Raw genomic sequence first — 15820 nt, 5'->3', positions numbered from 1 at the left:
GTCTCGCCATGATGAGATTTGAGGGGCAGGGTCTAAGTGGCAGCCCTCAGGTACAGGGCATTGTGGTCTGGCGGCCAGAGTCAATATCGTGGCTGAGCGGCGAGAGTTAAAATGGCAGCCCTCAGACACAGGACAGTATGCCCTAGCGGCCAGTACCTGGGAGACCATCACCGGGGCGGGGGGGGAGGGAGGAAGGGAGAGGGTGGCGGCCCAAGCCCACCCAACTCCACCTGGCCCTGACCCAGGGCTCTAACAGGGAGGAGTGGTCCACCACTAGGTCAGCGGGGAATCCCACCAAAAGACGCTGACCTCATACAGATGGGAGATACCACTCTCTTTCACCCTCCCTAGGTCACTTCCTACCGCACTTCCTGAAGCTGCAGTCCGTGGGGCATCGGGGTCTCTGGGCTCCTCTGGGCAGGTAACTCTCTTGGACTTCGATGGCCACGGATCTCCAGCTCCCACAGGGAGCTGTGATAGCTCTTCAGGGGGAGCCTTCACCAAAGATCCTTCCTCTCCGGCAGCCAGCTCAGACTGAGCCGGGCTGCTCTCTTTTATACTAGCATAGCATTTGGAGCATGCCGCCTACAGTCTGAGGGGCGGAACTTCCTCCACCCATAGTGTGAGATTAATCCCTTCAGGCCCAGTGTGAGATATGCATGCCCCCTCACAGGCTGCAAGTCAGGATTGAATGTCTTCAACAGAGGTGTAATGGGGTCCGTTTTGACAGTTTGGTTGGCTCTAACTAGTGCTATGAACAAGGAGTTACCAGATTGGGATGCATTTCTGCTTCCCTCTGCCCCCTGTCAATTTTCCTAAGAACATGAGAACCTATTTAGCATGTCTAGTACTTGCGCCAAGAAGTAAAGACATATTGAATAGACCTACAACAAAACTGGATCAGAGACTGAAAGGTAAACCTATGCTCACATCCCATCACATTGCAGAGTCTGGTCCCAGGACTTTATCTGTCTATCTAGGTAAAGATGTTGCATTTGACACTACGGTATATGGAAATGCCTATACTTGCTCTCTTCATCAGCAGTCGTGCTGTTAACACTTCATTATCAGAGAGCATTGAATTTACTCACAAATAAAATGAGCTCTTTTTATGTGCACCATATAGGCATCTCCTAATGCTAGAAAGACACCAACTGCCAAGGTCTCTCACCATGTGCCAGCTAGACCTCCAGCTACCTCGTTAATAGTGCTACCCCCATCCCAGTGAATGTGAATCTGGTTTTGGCATTTCTTAGAATCCAGGTCACTCTAGTAGGAATGAAGTGGAAGCACTTACTCTCATGCTCCTCATGCACCACTATGTTCACACGGTCCACACATGACTGGATATCATTCCATGTGATAAACTCATTCCCTCCTGTACGTGCCTGAGCTTTCAGCTTCATCAAATCATCGATGTATCTGCCATACACAAGAGAAACAATAAGAGACATCATGTGGGCCTAAGAAGGCAATTTAGCACGTGAGCCTAATGACCGTGTCCAGAACTAACATGCAAGGGAAGTGGCGACAGAGACAGCATGCAGGATAAACCTGGAACAAATGCAAAAAGGGGAAGGGGAGACATACCAAAGCAGTTCACAAGAGCCCAGATCAATGCAACTGGCAGGGCGCCACAGAGACTGCATGCAAGACAGTGAGTCCAAGACCAGTGTGAAGACTGAGCATGGACTTCATGTGAAGGGGGGGTGGCATCAGCAACAGCATAAAAGAACCTGAATACAGCATTAATGTGAAGTCTGGGAAGAGACTTCAAGAGACTGTACATGAGTATGATTAATATGAAGGGGTGGCATAAGAGACAGTGTGCAAGAGAGCAAGCTCATGGGACCAGGCAAAAGGGGCACCAGCGACTAAATGTCATGATTAACAATTTGGAAAGATAGCATTAAAGAGTAAAAGAAAAAAATGAAATGTCACGAGAATAATAATAATAATAATAATAATATAGGGAATATTTGGCGCACTGAGAGAGGCCACATCCATCTGTCACATGTACCCACCTCTGGGAGTTCTCATCTTCAATGTTAGTGAGCCCTGTAACTGGACTGCTCAGTTGTTTCCAAATTGTGTTCACATCCCCTGAATCCAACGCCCTGTTAATCAGAGCCACAGACGACAGCATCTCCACTGCAACTGATAGCTCTGGATGGGTGAGGTTACCCTGCATGCAAAGAGGACGAGGATCACACATCCTTCACAAATTTATGCCATGTGAGGTGGACAGAATGTGGCAGTAGTTACAGTAACTGCAGTGAGTGAGTAAACGAGGAAGACAAGGAGACAGCACAGCAACCGTAAACTACAGGGGAAAGTATGTGGTACAAGGAAGAGTAAGAGAATCACAAGTGAAACCAAGTAGGCAGAGCAAGTGATGTAAAAAATTACAATCCACAGCTCCATGCAGCTCAGAGAATATATCCCTGATTTACAGATAAAAAAACATAAGAACCATAATGGGTCAGATCAATGGTCCATCTAGCCCAGTACCCTGTCTTCTGACAGTGGCCAATGACAGATGCTTCAAAAGGAATGAACAGAACTGGGCAATCATCAAGTAATCCATCTCCTGTCATCCAATCTGACAGTCAGAGGCTTAGGGACACCCAGAACATGGGTTTGTGTCCCTAACCATCTTAGCTAATAGCCATTGATGAACCTATCCTCCATAAACTTCTCTAATTCTTTCTTGAACCCAGTTATACCTTTGGCCTTCACAAAATCCCCTGGCAATGAGTTCCACAGGTTGAATGTGCTTTGTGTGAAGAAGTACTTACTTTTGTTTGTTTTAAACCTGCTGCCTATTAATTTTACTGGGTGACTCCTGGTTCATGTGTTATCTGAAGGGGTAAATAACATTTCCTTATTCACTGTCTCCACACCGTTCATGATTTTATAGACTTCTATCATAAGCCCTCTTAGTTGTCTCTTTTCAAAGTTGAACAGTCCCAGTCTTTTTAATTTCTCCTCAAACGGAAGCTGTTCCATACCCCTAATCATTTTTGTTGTTCTTCTCTGTACATTTTCCATTTCTAATACATCTTTTTTAGATGAAACCACCAGAACTGCATGCACTATTTGAGGTACTGGTGTACCATGGATTTATATAGTGGCATTACATTGACTCTCATATTTTATATATCCCTTTCCTAATGGTTCATAACATTTGGTTACCTTTTTGACTGCCGTTGCACATTTAGTAGAAGGTTACTTTCCTGTAATTGCAGGTTCTTTCCCTGTTTGGATTCTAAACGTGGATGCACATGCATGCCATGTGCTGGAGCCAGAACAGTTTTGTAGTAGCATCCTTTGACCCGCACATGCATTGTCCGTGTGTACGCATCTGAGGCTATAAGAGGCCATGCGGGTCGATGCCGCTCCCATATCCCTCTTACCACTAAGCAATGTCCGCAGCAGAGGGGAGGGAGCGCAGGTATTGGAATCCAAATCTCAAAGAACCTCCAGTTATAGGTAAGTAACCTCCTCTTCTTCTTTGAGTGATGGTCCCTATATGGATTCCAAATGTGGGTAATTAGCAAGCAGTGCTCAGCATGGAAGTGGGTGCGAGGACTCACGAGAAGTTAGTCTGTAGGACAGTTCCACTGCTGGGGTGATGGCATAGTGAGCAGTAAAGATCTGGACAGAGTGCCACATGGCCGGCCGGCCAGCCAATGTCCTGCCAGGGTACATCCTTTAGGCAGGCCAATGTGGTGGCGTGCGCCCCTGTGAAGTGAGCCATGACTCCAGGGGCAAGGATATGCGAGAGTGTAGCATTTGGCGCAAGAATCCTCAAGGGACTGGAGGGATTCATCTGTTTTGTCACTGAAAAGTTTTTAGTTGTCAAAGGGGAGGTCCTCAAGAGTGGTATGGACTCTTAGAGAACCCAGATGACTGGACCCAGGAGTCTCATTGGAGTACAATGCCTGTCGCCAGCGAGTGTGATATGGTGTCGGAGGCATCCATGACTGCCTGGAGACTCACCTTGGTGATCAGTTTCCCTTCATCCAGCAGCATCTGGAAGTCTTGTTGCTTGTCTGGCAGTAGAAGAGCCTGAATCTTCAAGAACCTGGAGTAGCTGAGAAAGTAGCATTTCGCCAACAGGGCCTGGTAGCTGGCGATATGGAACTGGAGTCCCATAGAAGAGTAGACTTTTCTAACAAAAGGTCCAGCTTTCTTGCCACCCTGTCCAGAGGGGTGGACTTGAGATGTTGTTGGCGAGTGCGTTTGGTCGCCACGTGAACTACCAGCAAGTTGGGGGGGTGAGTGGGTGAAAAAGAAGTCCATGCCCTTAGATGGGACAAAGTATGGCCTCTCTGCGTGCATAGGAGTAGGGGCACAGGAGGCTGGTGTATGCCTGACCAACTGCACTGGTTGCAGGATGGCCTCATGGATGGGGAATGCGGTCGGGGAAGGTCCTGGCAGTTGCAGAATATCCAGTAGCTGGTTTTGTGGGTCCTTGACCTGTTCCACTGTGAGGCTGAAGACTACAGCCACTTGCTGAAGCAGGTCTTGGTATTGTTTCTGGTCGTCAAGAGGGGAGAGGAAAGGTAGAATCAGAACTTCATCCGGCGATGATGAGGCTCCAGGAGGGACAGGCAGTCCCGGCTGCACTGTGTCATAGATCATAGAATCATAGATTATTAGGGTTGGAAGGGACCTTAGGAGGTCATCTAGTCCAACCCCCCGCTCAAAGCAGGACCAATCCCCAACTCCCTAAATGCCCCCCTCAAGGATTGAACTCACAACCCTGGGTTTAGCAGGCCAATGCTCAAACCACTGAGCTATCCCTCCGACTCTCAGGTTCGTTGTAAACAGAGGATGGCACAAAATGGGCAGGCAATAATTGGTAAGATGCCATGGCAGAACCCTATGGTCCTGGTACAGGTCCCAGGGAGGCCAGCAGGGCCAAGCCTATGCGCCCCGGGATATCTGAACCACAGCTCACCGGTAGGGGTCATATGCCGGAGGATATGGTGGTCAGCTCCTAGGATTCGGGCTGCAAGATTGGGTACATGAAAAGGAGGGATTCGGCTCTGAGGAGCACCCGGATTCGGAGGATGGGTCTGGTAGGGGTGGAGCCGACGGTAGAGTGCAGTGGTAAGAGGGAACTGGAGTGGTGTCGACCCACACAGCCTCTTATAGCCTCAGATGCGAGCATATGGATGACACATGAGTGGATCAATGGACACTACTACAAAACTGTTCTAGCTCCAGCACATGGCGCACGTGCACACCCAGGTTTGGAATCCATATAGGGACCATCACTTGATGAAGAACAGATGTTTTCAGAGAACTAGCCACAGTGACTTCAAGATCTCTTTCTTGAGCAGTAATAACTAATTTATACTCCATCATTTCACATGTATAATTGGGATTATGTTTTCCAATGTGCATTACTTTGCATTTATCAGCACTGAATTTAATCTGCCATTTTGTTGCCCAGTCACCCAGTTTTGGAAGATCCCTTACAGTCAGCTTTGGACTTAACTATATTGAGTAATTTTGTATCATCTGTAAACTTTGCCACCTCACTGTTTACCCCTTTTTCCAGATCAGTTATGAGTAAGTTGAACAGCACTGGTCCCACTACAGATCCTTGGGAGACCCCAGTATTTACCTCTCTCCAGTCTGAAAACTGACCATTTATTCTTACCCTTTGTTTCATGTGTTTTAACCAGTTACTGATTCATGAGAAGTCTTTCCCTCTCATCTCATGACTGCAAGAGCCTTTGGCAAGGGTTCACGTCAAAGCTTTCTGAAACTTCAAGTACACTGGATCACTCTTGTCCACATGTTTGTTAACCCCTTCAAAGAATGCTACTAGATCAGTGAGGCATGATTTCCCTTTAAAAAAGTCATGTTGAATCTTCCCCAACATATTGTGTTCATCAATGTGTCTAATAATTCTGTTCTTTACTGTAGTTTCAACCAATTTGTCTGATACTGAAGTTAGTCTTACTGGCCTGTAACTGCCAGGATCGCCTCTGAAGCCTGTTTTAAAAATTGGCATCACATTAGCTATCCTCCAGTCATCTAGTACAGCAGCTGACTTAAGAGTTAGAGTACGTACCACAGTTAGTAGATCTGCAATTTCATATCTGAGTTCCTTCAGAACTCTTGGGTGATCCTGGTGATTTATTATTGTTTAATTCATCAATTAAATAGTAAATTACACAAACTTTGAACTGCAACATAGTTTCTACATTCTGGAGGAGGTGTGGAATGAAGAGCTAAGCATGATGGATACTGCTGGGAATCGTCAGATTGTATTCCAAGAACAGGAAAGAATCTATTACTTACTTCAGGGCTCTGTTGCTGCAGAGTTGCCAGCTCCCTCTGGTAAAGATCTGCTGCAAATGGATAAACCTGTGGTAACTGAGCCTCTGGATTCAAAAGTTCTGCCACAGTCTTCTCTGCAATACCCATTTGGATTGCAGAATTAATCCTTGCAACTGCTCCCAGCCCTGGAGATTAAAGGGAAAGAGGGCACAAGAGGTTAGGAGGGCAGAGAGCTTGTACCTCTGTTATAAGGGCATTTCTACCCACCCACTGTGGAAAGGGCTTTTGCTCTGTGGGCACCTAGGTGAAATGGCAAGAATACATTCCCTCCACTGCATGAATTACTGGGTGAAATTATCTGGCCTGCGATATACAGGAGGTCAGACTGATCTCAGTGGTCTCTTCTGACCTTGAAATCCATTATTCTAAGGTAGTTTTCAATCATTTTATATCGGTCAATTCCAGCAACAGCCTTTGTATCAGGAAAATAAAATAAACTAACCTAGTTTCAGAGTAAATTTTCAGAAGGGCAACATCTCTTTAGCAAGTGCAAATCAAGTAGTTAGAGGATTTGGGTTTTCACCTGCAATTAACTGTCTCCTAATCTGATACTTGAAAGCGGCCAGAGTTGCAAGGAACCATAGTTACTGCATCCACAATGAGGATCTCCAGGTAACCTCTGACTCTGCCCCATGGAGCTACCAGGATTTCCTTCACAGACCCAGGACCCAGAGATAGGTATAAGCTTTGAAGTACAGAAGTCACTTACAGTGGACAAGTTTCCTAAGTGTATTTTTAAAATGCATAGGTTAAAGAATAACCTATATTATAACCTGGGTTATAAGCGCTATTCTGGGGAGACTGAAAAGAATCACAGATGCTGGCTTTCTGCAAGCTTCTCACTAGCCCTGAGGTGTTTACAGGGAAGTCACAAAGAACCGCAAGAGCTGATGTTGGTGTTACAACAAGGGTATAAATGATACATTGCCTCAACCCTCTGATCACCTCCACCAATTCCTCAGCTATAAACTCTGCTGAAAGGCTCCTTACTTCGCTGGTACTGTTGTGCTGCACTGTTAGCAGCATCCACCCCAGACTGCAACTCCTCCTTCTGCAGGGGGCCTGCCAGGCCAGCCTGTAGAAAAATAAATCACACACAAGGAAAAAAAATGTTGACCCTCTTGTGACTTTATTCAAACAAAACAACACAAACAGCAGCTTCTCCCTGTGAAATTCTACCCATGCACTACCCTATGCAAACAGTCAGAATTCTACAGATGTAGGAGAGAGAAATAACAAACCAGACACTTACAGTGCATTTGGTGAAAGAGACAAGGTTGGCTTAAGTCTGATGACTTCTATGAGACTGTAGGTGCCAAGCAGGTCTAGAAAATTGAACATGGGGCTAAGAGCCAGATAAGTCTCCATCTGGATCTTTGCCATTAACTTGCTGTGAAGCCTTGGGCAAGTCCTCTAATTTCTCAAATTCCCCATTTTTGCAAATGGGAATAATTAATTCCAGACAGAAGCTTTCAAAAATAGTTCTCCTTCTTTGATTATATCTAGGGTGACTATATTTCCCAAAGGGAAAACAGGACACTGCATGGGGCTTACTCAAGCCCCTTTCCCCATGCAGAGCTGGCCCAAGCCCCTTTCCCCACGGAGAGCTGGCCTTAGGGTCCCCTCCATCCCAAGTGCGTGGCTGACCCAAGCTGCATGGCGTCACTGCTCGCCCAAGCCCTGCGGGACTGGCGTTGACGCTTCCTCTCCCCTCCCCTCCCGAACATTCCTCCACACCCCATACCCCACTAGGGGTGCATGCTCCACTTTTTTAGTAAAACTGGATATTTGTCCTGTTTGTTCTTGCCAACTGATGATCAGTTGGCAAATGCAAATGGGACAAAAGCCCAGTCCTGCCAAAAAAATCATGACGCTTGGAAGAGGGCTTAAAAAGGGGACTGTCCCAGCCAAAATGGGATATATGGACTCCTAATTGTATCAGCTTGTATGATTCTCATTTCTGGGTCCCAGAAACATGGAAATTGCTATACTGGATCAGACCCATGGTCCATCTAGTCTAGTATCCTGGCTCCAATAGTGACCAGCCACCAAAGCTCAACTTCCTAGTACAAGACAGCTGAAACTCTAAGCTCTCAAGGTTTTTTCCAGCTCCTAAGGGCAATGTTATTAGCCATGGATGAAAGTCAACCATTTCTACTGATGGTTATTCATTTCCCCTAATCTCCAAATACTTTCATTTCTGGTGGGGCTCCACTGTACTTCAATTGTCAGCTGGAGAGAAGTTGATAGTTAGGAAAGTTCATCATGAACCTTAAGAACTCAACATTCAATACTGATGCACTAAAGTGACATCAGAGAATAGACATCAGCCTGACAGGAGAAAACATGTGCTCCTTGGTTGGGCAGATCTGCTTGGATGATTCAGCAAAAATTCTAGTCCAAAGGGCAAAAAATAAGATTGGTAGTATTGTTCCCATAGCATAACTCAGGGGCTCCAGTATTTGGGAAGCATCTCTATGAGCCAATAACCTCAGTCAGGTCCACAGAGCAGAAATTGCTGCCCTTCTTCAGAAAAAGCAAGATGATCTGTGGGATGGTTCTTTTGCATTTGCTTCTGGGATACTGAATTCCCAAACTTGCACGATGGGACTGAATTCTCCTAATCAAAAAGGCGGTTTTCAAAATAAGGTGGTGTAAAAAGCACTCCAAGAGAGATTAAAAGGGGGATCTCTCTCCATGAGGTTTGTAAGGACAACATTAAGATCCCACATCACTAGGGATTCTCTAACAGATAGGTAAGTATGTAGTCATCCCTTTAAAAAATCTGGATACCATGAGATGAGTAGGAGCTCTTGTACTTGTACAGAGGTATTTGTCAGTAGCACTCAACCTGCCAACTTCCAGACTGTCAGATGTGGCAACTGTCTAGATGAATTTGGCCTTGATTCTGTGATATTATATCTGGAGAGTCTGGAAGTGGTACCGGAGGCTAAACAGACATCCTGAGATCTGTTAATCAAAACGGCCTCGGCCAACATGGAGCTATCAAGATTAGCATGACTGCCTCCTGCCTATTTTTGCTCATCACCCTGAGAATCGATGGAAATGCATACGAGACCTCACTCCTACAATATGAGAAAGGCCTCTTGGGTTCATGCCCCTTGAATCAAATATGAGAAAGGAAGCTGGGTTCATGCCCCTCGAATCAAACGACTGGACACTTCGTTGTCTCTGGAGGTAAACAAGTCAATAATAGGTTTTTCCCTTAGGTGAAATACTGATGTAATGATGGAGCTCTTCAGAGACGACTTGTGGCTCTTGATGGATTGTCTGCTTAGGAAGTCTGCTAAACTGTTGAGACTCCTGGAGATGAAGTGCTATTGGAGTTACAGTAACTCCTCACTTAAAGTCGTCCCGGTTAACATTGTTTCGTTGCTGATCAATTAGGGAACATGCTTGTTTAAAGTTGCGCAATGCTCCCTTATAACGTTGTTTGGCAGCTGCCTGCTTTGTCCACTGCTTTCGGGAAGAGTAGCCCGTTGGAGCTAGCTGAAGGGGGCTTGGAACCAAGGTGGACCGGCAGCCCCCCATCAGCTCCCCGCTCTCCTAAGTTCCCTGTGCGGCAGCCGCCCAGCAGGCTATCAATTGCTGGGCAGTTCAGCTGTCCCTCTCCCCACTGCCATGTGCTGCTCCTGCTCTCTCAACTTGCTAATCTACTTAAAAAGGCAATGTACTTAGAGTGGGGTCAACGTACTTAAAGGGGCAATGCGCGTCTCTCTCACACATCGTGTGTGTATATGTCTGCCATGCTGTCTCCCCTCCCTCTATTCGTGTTGCCTTGTAGAGTGTGAGGCTACATTAACAACAATGTGTTAACCCTTGAGGGCTCAGCCAAGTGCTAGTTCATCATTTAGCAGTAAGGCATTCCCTGGGAAATATCCCACCCTCTTCCACCCTCTGACTTCACCACCTCAACCAAGCTTCACAATCATCATTGCTGTGTACAGTATTAAATTGTTTATTTAAAACTTATAGTGTGTGTGTGTGTGTGTATGTGTGTGTGTGTGTGTGTGTGTGTGTGTGTGTGTGGTCTTGTGTCTGGCAAAAAAAATTTCCCTGGAACCTAACCCCCTCCATTTATATTAATTCTTATGAGGAAATTGGATTCGCTTAACATCGTTTTGCTTAAAGTAGCATTTTTCAGGAACATAACTACAATGTTAAGCGAGGAGTTACTGTATCCTATTTTGACATAATGTCCATATCTTGATAGTCTCCTGACATGAGGTAATGAGCAGGTGCTCCCTTCCTTCCTTGTTTATATAAAACATTTGCAAAAATGTTGTCTGTGAAAATCTGCACAGTAGTACGTGGAACAGGTTGGAATGATGTGCAAATTAGTCTGATTGCTCATAATTCTAGATTGCTGATGTACAGAGTCACGTCTTTTGGGGATCAAGTTCCTTGTATCTGGAAGTGGTCCAGGTATGTGCCCCAACCTGTGCCTGATGCCTCTCTGATCAGTGTCTTTGTAGGAGGAAGTATAAAGAAATGTACCCTTTTCCAAATGTTCTTGGGGTCTGAGCGGATCACTGCAGACTACGTGGCTCTGGGAAGAAGGATAAAGGAGTTTGAGGCGCAAGTGATGTTCTCGTCCATCCTCCCTGTGCAGGGAAAAGGCCTGGGTAGAGACCGTCGAATTGTGGAAGTCAACGAATGGCTACGCAGGTGGTGTTGGAGAGAAGGCTTTGGATTCTTCGACCATGGGATGGTGTTCCAAGAAGGAGGAGTGCTAGGCAGAGACGGGCTCCACCTAACGAAGAGAGGGAAGAGCATCTTCGCAAGCAGGCTGGCTAACTTAGTGAGGAGGGCTTTAAACTAGGTTCACTGGGGGAAGGAGACCAAAGCCCTGAGGTAAGTGGGGAAATGGGATACCGGGAGGAGGCACGAGCAGGAGAGTGCAAGAGGGGAGGACTCCTGTCTCAGACTGAGAAAGCGGGACAATCAGCAAGTTATCTTAAGTGCCTATACACAAATGCAAGAAGCCTGAGAAACAAGCAGCGAGAACTGGAAGTCCTGGCACAGTCAAGGAATTATGATGTGACTGGAATAACAGAGACTTGGTGGGATAACTCACATGACAGGAGTACTGTCATGGATGGATATAAACTGTTCAGGAAGGACAGGCAGGGCAGAAAAGGTGGGGGAGTTGCATTGTATGTAAGAGAGGAGTATGACTGCTCAGAGCTCTGGTATGAAACTGCAGAAAAACCTGAGAGTCTCTGGATTAAGTTTAAAAGTGTGAGCAACAAGGGTGATGTCGTGGTGGGAGTCTGCTATAGACCACCAGACCAGGGGGATGAGGTGGACGAGGACTTCTTCTGGTAACTAGCAGAAGTTACTAGATCGCAGGCCCTGGTTCTCATGGGAGACTTTAATCACCCTGATATTTGCTGGGAGAGCAATACTGCGGTGCACAGACAATCCAGGAAGTTTTTGGAAAGTGGAGGGGACAATTCCTGGTGCAAGTGCTGGAGGAACCAACTAGGGGCAGAGCTCTTCTAGACCTGCTGCTCACAAACCATGAAGAATTAGTAGGGGAAGCAAAAGTGGATGGGAACCTGGGAGGCAGTGACCATGAGATGGTCAAGTTCAGGATCCTGACACAAGGAAGAAAGGAGAGCAGCAGAATACGGACCCTGGACTTCAGAAAAGCAGACTTTGACTCCCTCAGGGAACTGATGGGCAGGATCCCCTGGGAGAATAACATGAGGGGGAAAGGAGTCCAGGAGAGCTGGCTGTATTTTAAAGAATCCTTATTGAGGTTGCAGGAAAAAACCATCCCGATGTGTAGAAAGAATAGTAAATATGGCAGGCGACCAGCTTGGCTTAACAGTGAAATCCTTGCTGATCTTAAACACAAAAAAGAAGCTTACAAGAAGTGGAAGATTGGACAAATGACCAAGGAGGAGTATAAAAATATTGGTCAGGCATGCAGGAGTGAAATCAGGAAAGCCAAATCACACTTGGAGTTGCAGCTAGCAAGAGATGTTAAGAGTAACAAGAAGGGTTTCTTCAGGTATGTTAGCAACAAGAAGAAAGTCAAGGAAAGTGTGGGCCTCTTACTGAATGAGGGAGGCAACCTAGTGACAGAGGATGTGGAAAAAGCTAATGTACTCAATGATTTTTTTGCCTCTGTCTTCACAAACAAGGTCAGCTCCCAGACTGCTGCACTGGGCGGCACAGTATCGGGAGAAGGTGACCAGCCCTCTGTGGAGAAAGAAGTGGTTCGGGACTATTTAGAAAAACTGGACGAGCACAAGTCCATGGGGCCGGATGCGCTGCATCCAAGGGTGCTAAAGGAGTTGGCGGATATGATTGCAGAGCCATGGCCATTATCTTTGAAAACTCATGGCGATCGGGGGAGGTCCCAGATGACTGGAAAAAGGCTAATGTAGTGCCCATCTTTAAAAAAGGGAAGGAGGAGGATCCGGGGAACTACAGGCCAGTCAGCCTCACCTCAGTCCCTGGAAAAATCATGGAGCAGGTCCTCAAGGAATCAATTCTGAAGCACTTAGAGGAGAGGAAAGTGATCAGGAACAGTCAGCATGGATTCACCAAGGGCAAGTCATGCCTGACTAACCTAATTGCCTTCGATGAAGAGATAACTGGGTCTGTGGATGAGGTGAAAGCAGTGGATGTGTTATTCCTTGACTTTAGCAAAGCTACTGATACAGTCTCCCACAGTATTCTTGCCAGCAAGTTAAAGAAGTATGGGCTGGATGAATGGACTATAAGGTGAATAGAAAGCTGGCTAGATCGTCGGGCTCAACGGGTAGTGATCAATGGCTCCATGTCTAGTTGGCAGTTGGTTTCAAGCGGAGTGCCCCAAGGGTCGGTCTGGGGCCGGTTTTGTTCAATAACTTCATTAATGATCTGGAAGATGGCGTGGACTGCACTTTCAGCAAGTTTGCAGATGACACTAAATTGGGAGGAGTGATAGATACGCTGGAGGGTAGGAATAGGATACAGAGGGACCTAGACAAATTGGAGGATTGGGCCAAAAGAAACCTGATGAGGTTCAACAAGGACAAGTGCAGAGTCCTGCACTTAGGACAGAAGAATCCCATTCACTGTTACAGACTAGGGACTGAATGGCTAGGAAGCAGTTCTGCAGAAAAGGACCTAGGGGTTACAGTGGACGAGAAGTTGGATATGAGTCAACAGTGTCTCTTGTTGCCAAGAAGGCTAACAGCATTTTGGGCTGTATAATTAGGGGCATTGCCAGCAGATCGAGGGACGTGATCATTCCCCTCTATTCGACATTGGGTGAGGCCTCACCTGGAGTATTGTGTCCAGTTTTGGGCCCCACACTACAAGAAGGATGTGGAAAAATTGGAAAGAGTCCAGCGGAGGGAAACAAAAATGGTTAGGGGGCTGGAGCACATGACTTATGAGGCGAGGCTGAGGGAACTGGGATTGTTTAGTCTGCAGAAGAGAAGAATGAGGGGGGATTTGATAGCTGCTTTCAACTACCTGAAAGGGGGTTCCAAAGAGGATGGATCTAGACTGTTCTCAGTGGTACCTGATGACAGAACAAGGAGTAATGGTCTCAAGTTGCAGTGGGGGAGGTTTAGGTTGGATATTAGGAAAAACTTTTTCACTAGAAGGGTGGTGAAGCACTGGAATGGGTTACCGAGGGAGGTGGTGGAATCTCCTTCCTTAGAGGTTTTTAAGGTCAGGCTTGACAAAGCCCTGGCTGGGATGATTTAGTTGGGGAATGGTCCTGCTTTGAGCAGGGGGTTGGACTAGATGACCTCCTGAGGTCCCTTCCAACCCTGATATTCTATGATTCTATGATTCAGCGGCAACAGAATGCGAGCTGGGACCACAACTCACATGATCATTTGATGGTGAGATGATACACCGACCTTAGCCAGCCCTGTAATGAACACAAGTGAAATCTGGCTAGCGTTGTCATGTACATGCAAGCTAACGTGGTCAAGAAGTATGCACGAGAATGATGGGTTGAGTCTCTATGGGAAGAGGGGCAGGGCCAGCTCCAGGCACCAGCTTACCAAGCAGGTGCTTGTGGCGGCCACTTCGGAGAGGGGCGGCACATCCAGCTGTTCGGCGGCAATTCGGCGGACGATCCCTCACTCCTGCTCGGAGCAAAGGACCTCCCGCCGAATTGCCGCCGCAGATCGCGATTTTTTTGTGTTTTGTTTTTTTTGTTTGGCTGCTTGGGGCGGCCAAAACCCTGGAGCCGGCCCTGAAGAGAGGGAAATCAATGCAGGGAACTATGCCTATCCCAGTCTTCAGATCTCCCTTGCCTCAACAAGGAAGCCATACCAGTTTTCAGTGCTGAGGTGGGAGTCCATGCCAAAATGGTCTTTGATGGTCCTGAATCCTTTCCTGAGGGTGCTGTGCAATTTTTGCAGGTACCAACACAGTAGGCCCTGTGTGCCAGCCAGCAGAGGCATTGGCTGACTCTGGGACCTAGAAGAGACTGGATCCATCTTTGAAGTCAATCCTCACTCTTCAGGATCTGTACTCTCTCTCATTGATTGTTCCAAGGGATATAACTTCAGATGAGTGTTCCAATTGAAAAGGAATGGCAAACCAAGCAGCTATACAGCACATGGCTCTCACTGAGACAAAAAAAGACAGCGGCCATGGCCATCTGTGAATGGCATAAGTCTGTCACAGGATGGCTATGGTTTGAAGCCCAAGAGCTTTGAATCCACCGTTTTTGGCCCAGATAGGGGTGCAAAGTGCCAAGGAAAATTTAAATTTAAATCTGTTTGGGTTTATAACAGAATTAAATAAAAAAAGGAGGAAAAGGAATTAACCCTATCTAACTAATTAATTTGCAAGAAGCAGATTCTGCTCAGGAGTAGCGTGAAGACACCACTTGTTCCATCTTGCTTCCAGTAGCAGTGAGAGAGCTGAGGAACACCTATGGCTGCTCTGCCCTTTATTCTCTTGGGTGGAGGGGCACAAGGACATACATGGCGCAGGCACGGCCCAACAGTGCTATTAAAAGAGTCTGATCTCACATGCATAGGCATGCACGTATCTTAGAGTGGGATCCAAACTGACACATACTTGAAGAACAATTCTTTATTACTTGGAGCTTGCTGCAAAGGCTAAAGACCTTTCAATATCACTGTCAGATATCTCAAACTGGGAATTACTATACACTCATTAAGCTAGTCATCCATCTGACCGCTGGCTTGTGAAAGTGCATGTGACACAATTACCTTGGAACCTAGTGCTCTGAGCCTCAGTTTCCCTCTTCTGGCTGTAGGCATTTCAATCTCCCACTTTTGGCTAGGCCAACTCCAGTGCTTCTTACTGGCCTCTGGCCAAATCATAAACCCATCCCCTTTTCCCAAAGTAAACAGAAAGTCCAAAACAAACAATCATTCAGCAATCTCAGGTTGGATCATCAACCCAACTCCAGGCTCAAAAATTCTTCCACTCCTTATGTCGGGGG

The 15820-nt window shown here is 46.6% G+C and overlaps 1 protein-coding gene across 1 annotated transcript in view; it reads right to left on the bottom strand.

Annotated features, from left to right (window-relative positions):
* Nucleotides 1–15820, bottom strand: part of IQGAP1 (IQ motif containing GTPase activating protein 1) — a 178739-nt gene that overhangs the window by 104546 nt on the left and 58373 nt on the right. The window contains exons 11-14 of the mRNA XM_065412617.1: nucleotides 7351–7435; nucleotides 6322–6485; nucleotides 2025–2185; nucleotides 1298–1422 (exon numbers count right to left, since the gene is read on the bottom strand). Coding sequence (XP_065268689.1) covers nucleotides 1298–1422; nucleotides 2025–2185; nucleotides 6322–6485; nucleotides 7351–7435 — 535 coding nt within the window. The remainder of the gene's footprint in view (nucleotides 1–1297; nucleotides 1423–2024; nucleotides 2186–6321; nucleotides 6486–7350; nucleotides 7436–15820) is intronic.

Source organism: Emys orbicularis, chromosome 10, assembly GCF_028017835.1.
Source record: "Emys orbicularis isolate rEmyOrb1 chromosome 10, rEmyOrb1.hap1, whole genome shotgun sequence".
Classification (NCBI taxonomy): Eukaryota; Metazoa; Chordata; order Testudines; family Emydidae; genus Emys; species Emys orbicularis.
This window is presented reverse-complemented; position numbering and strand designations above follow the sequence as displayed.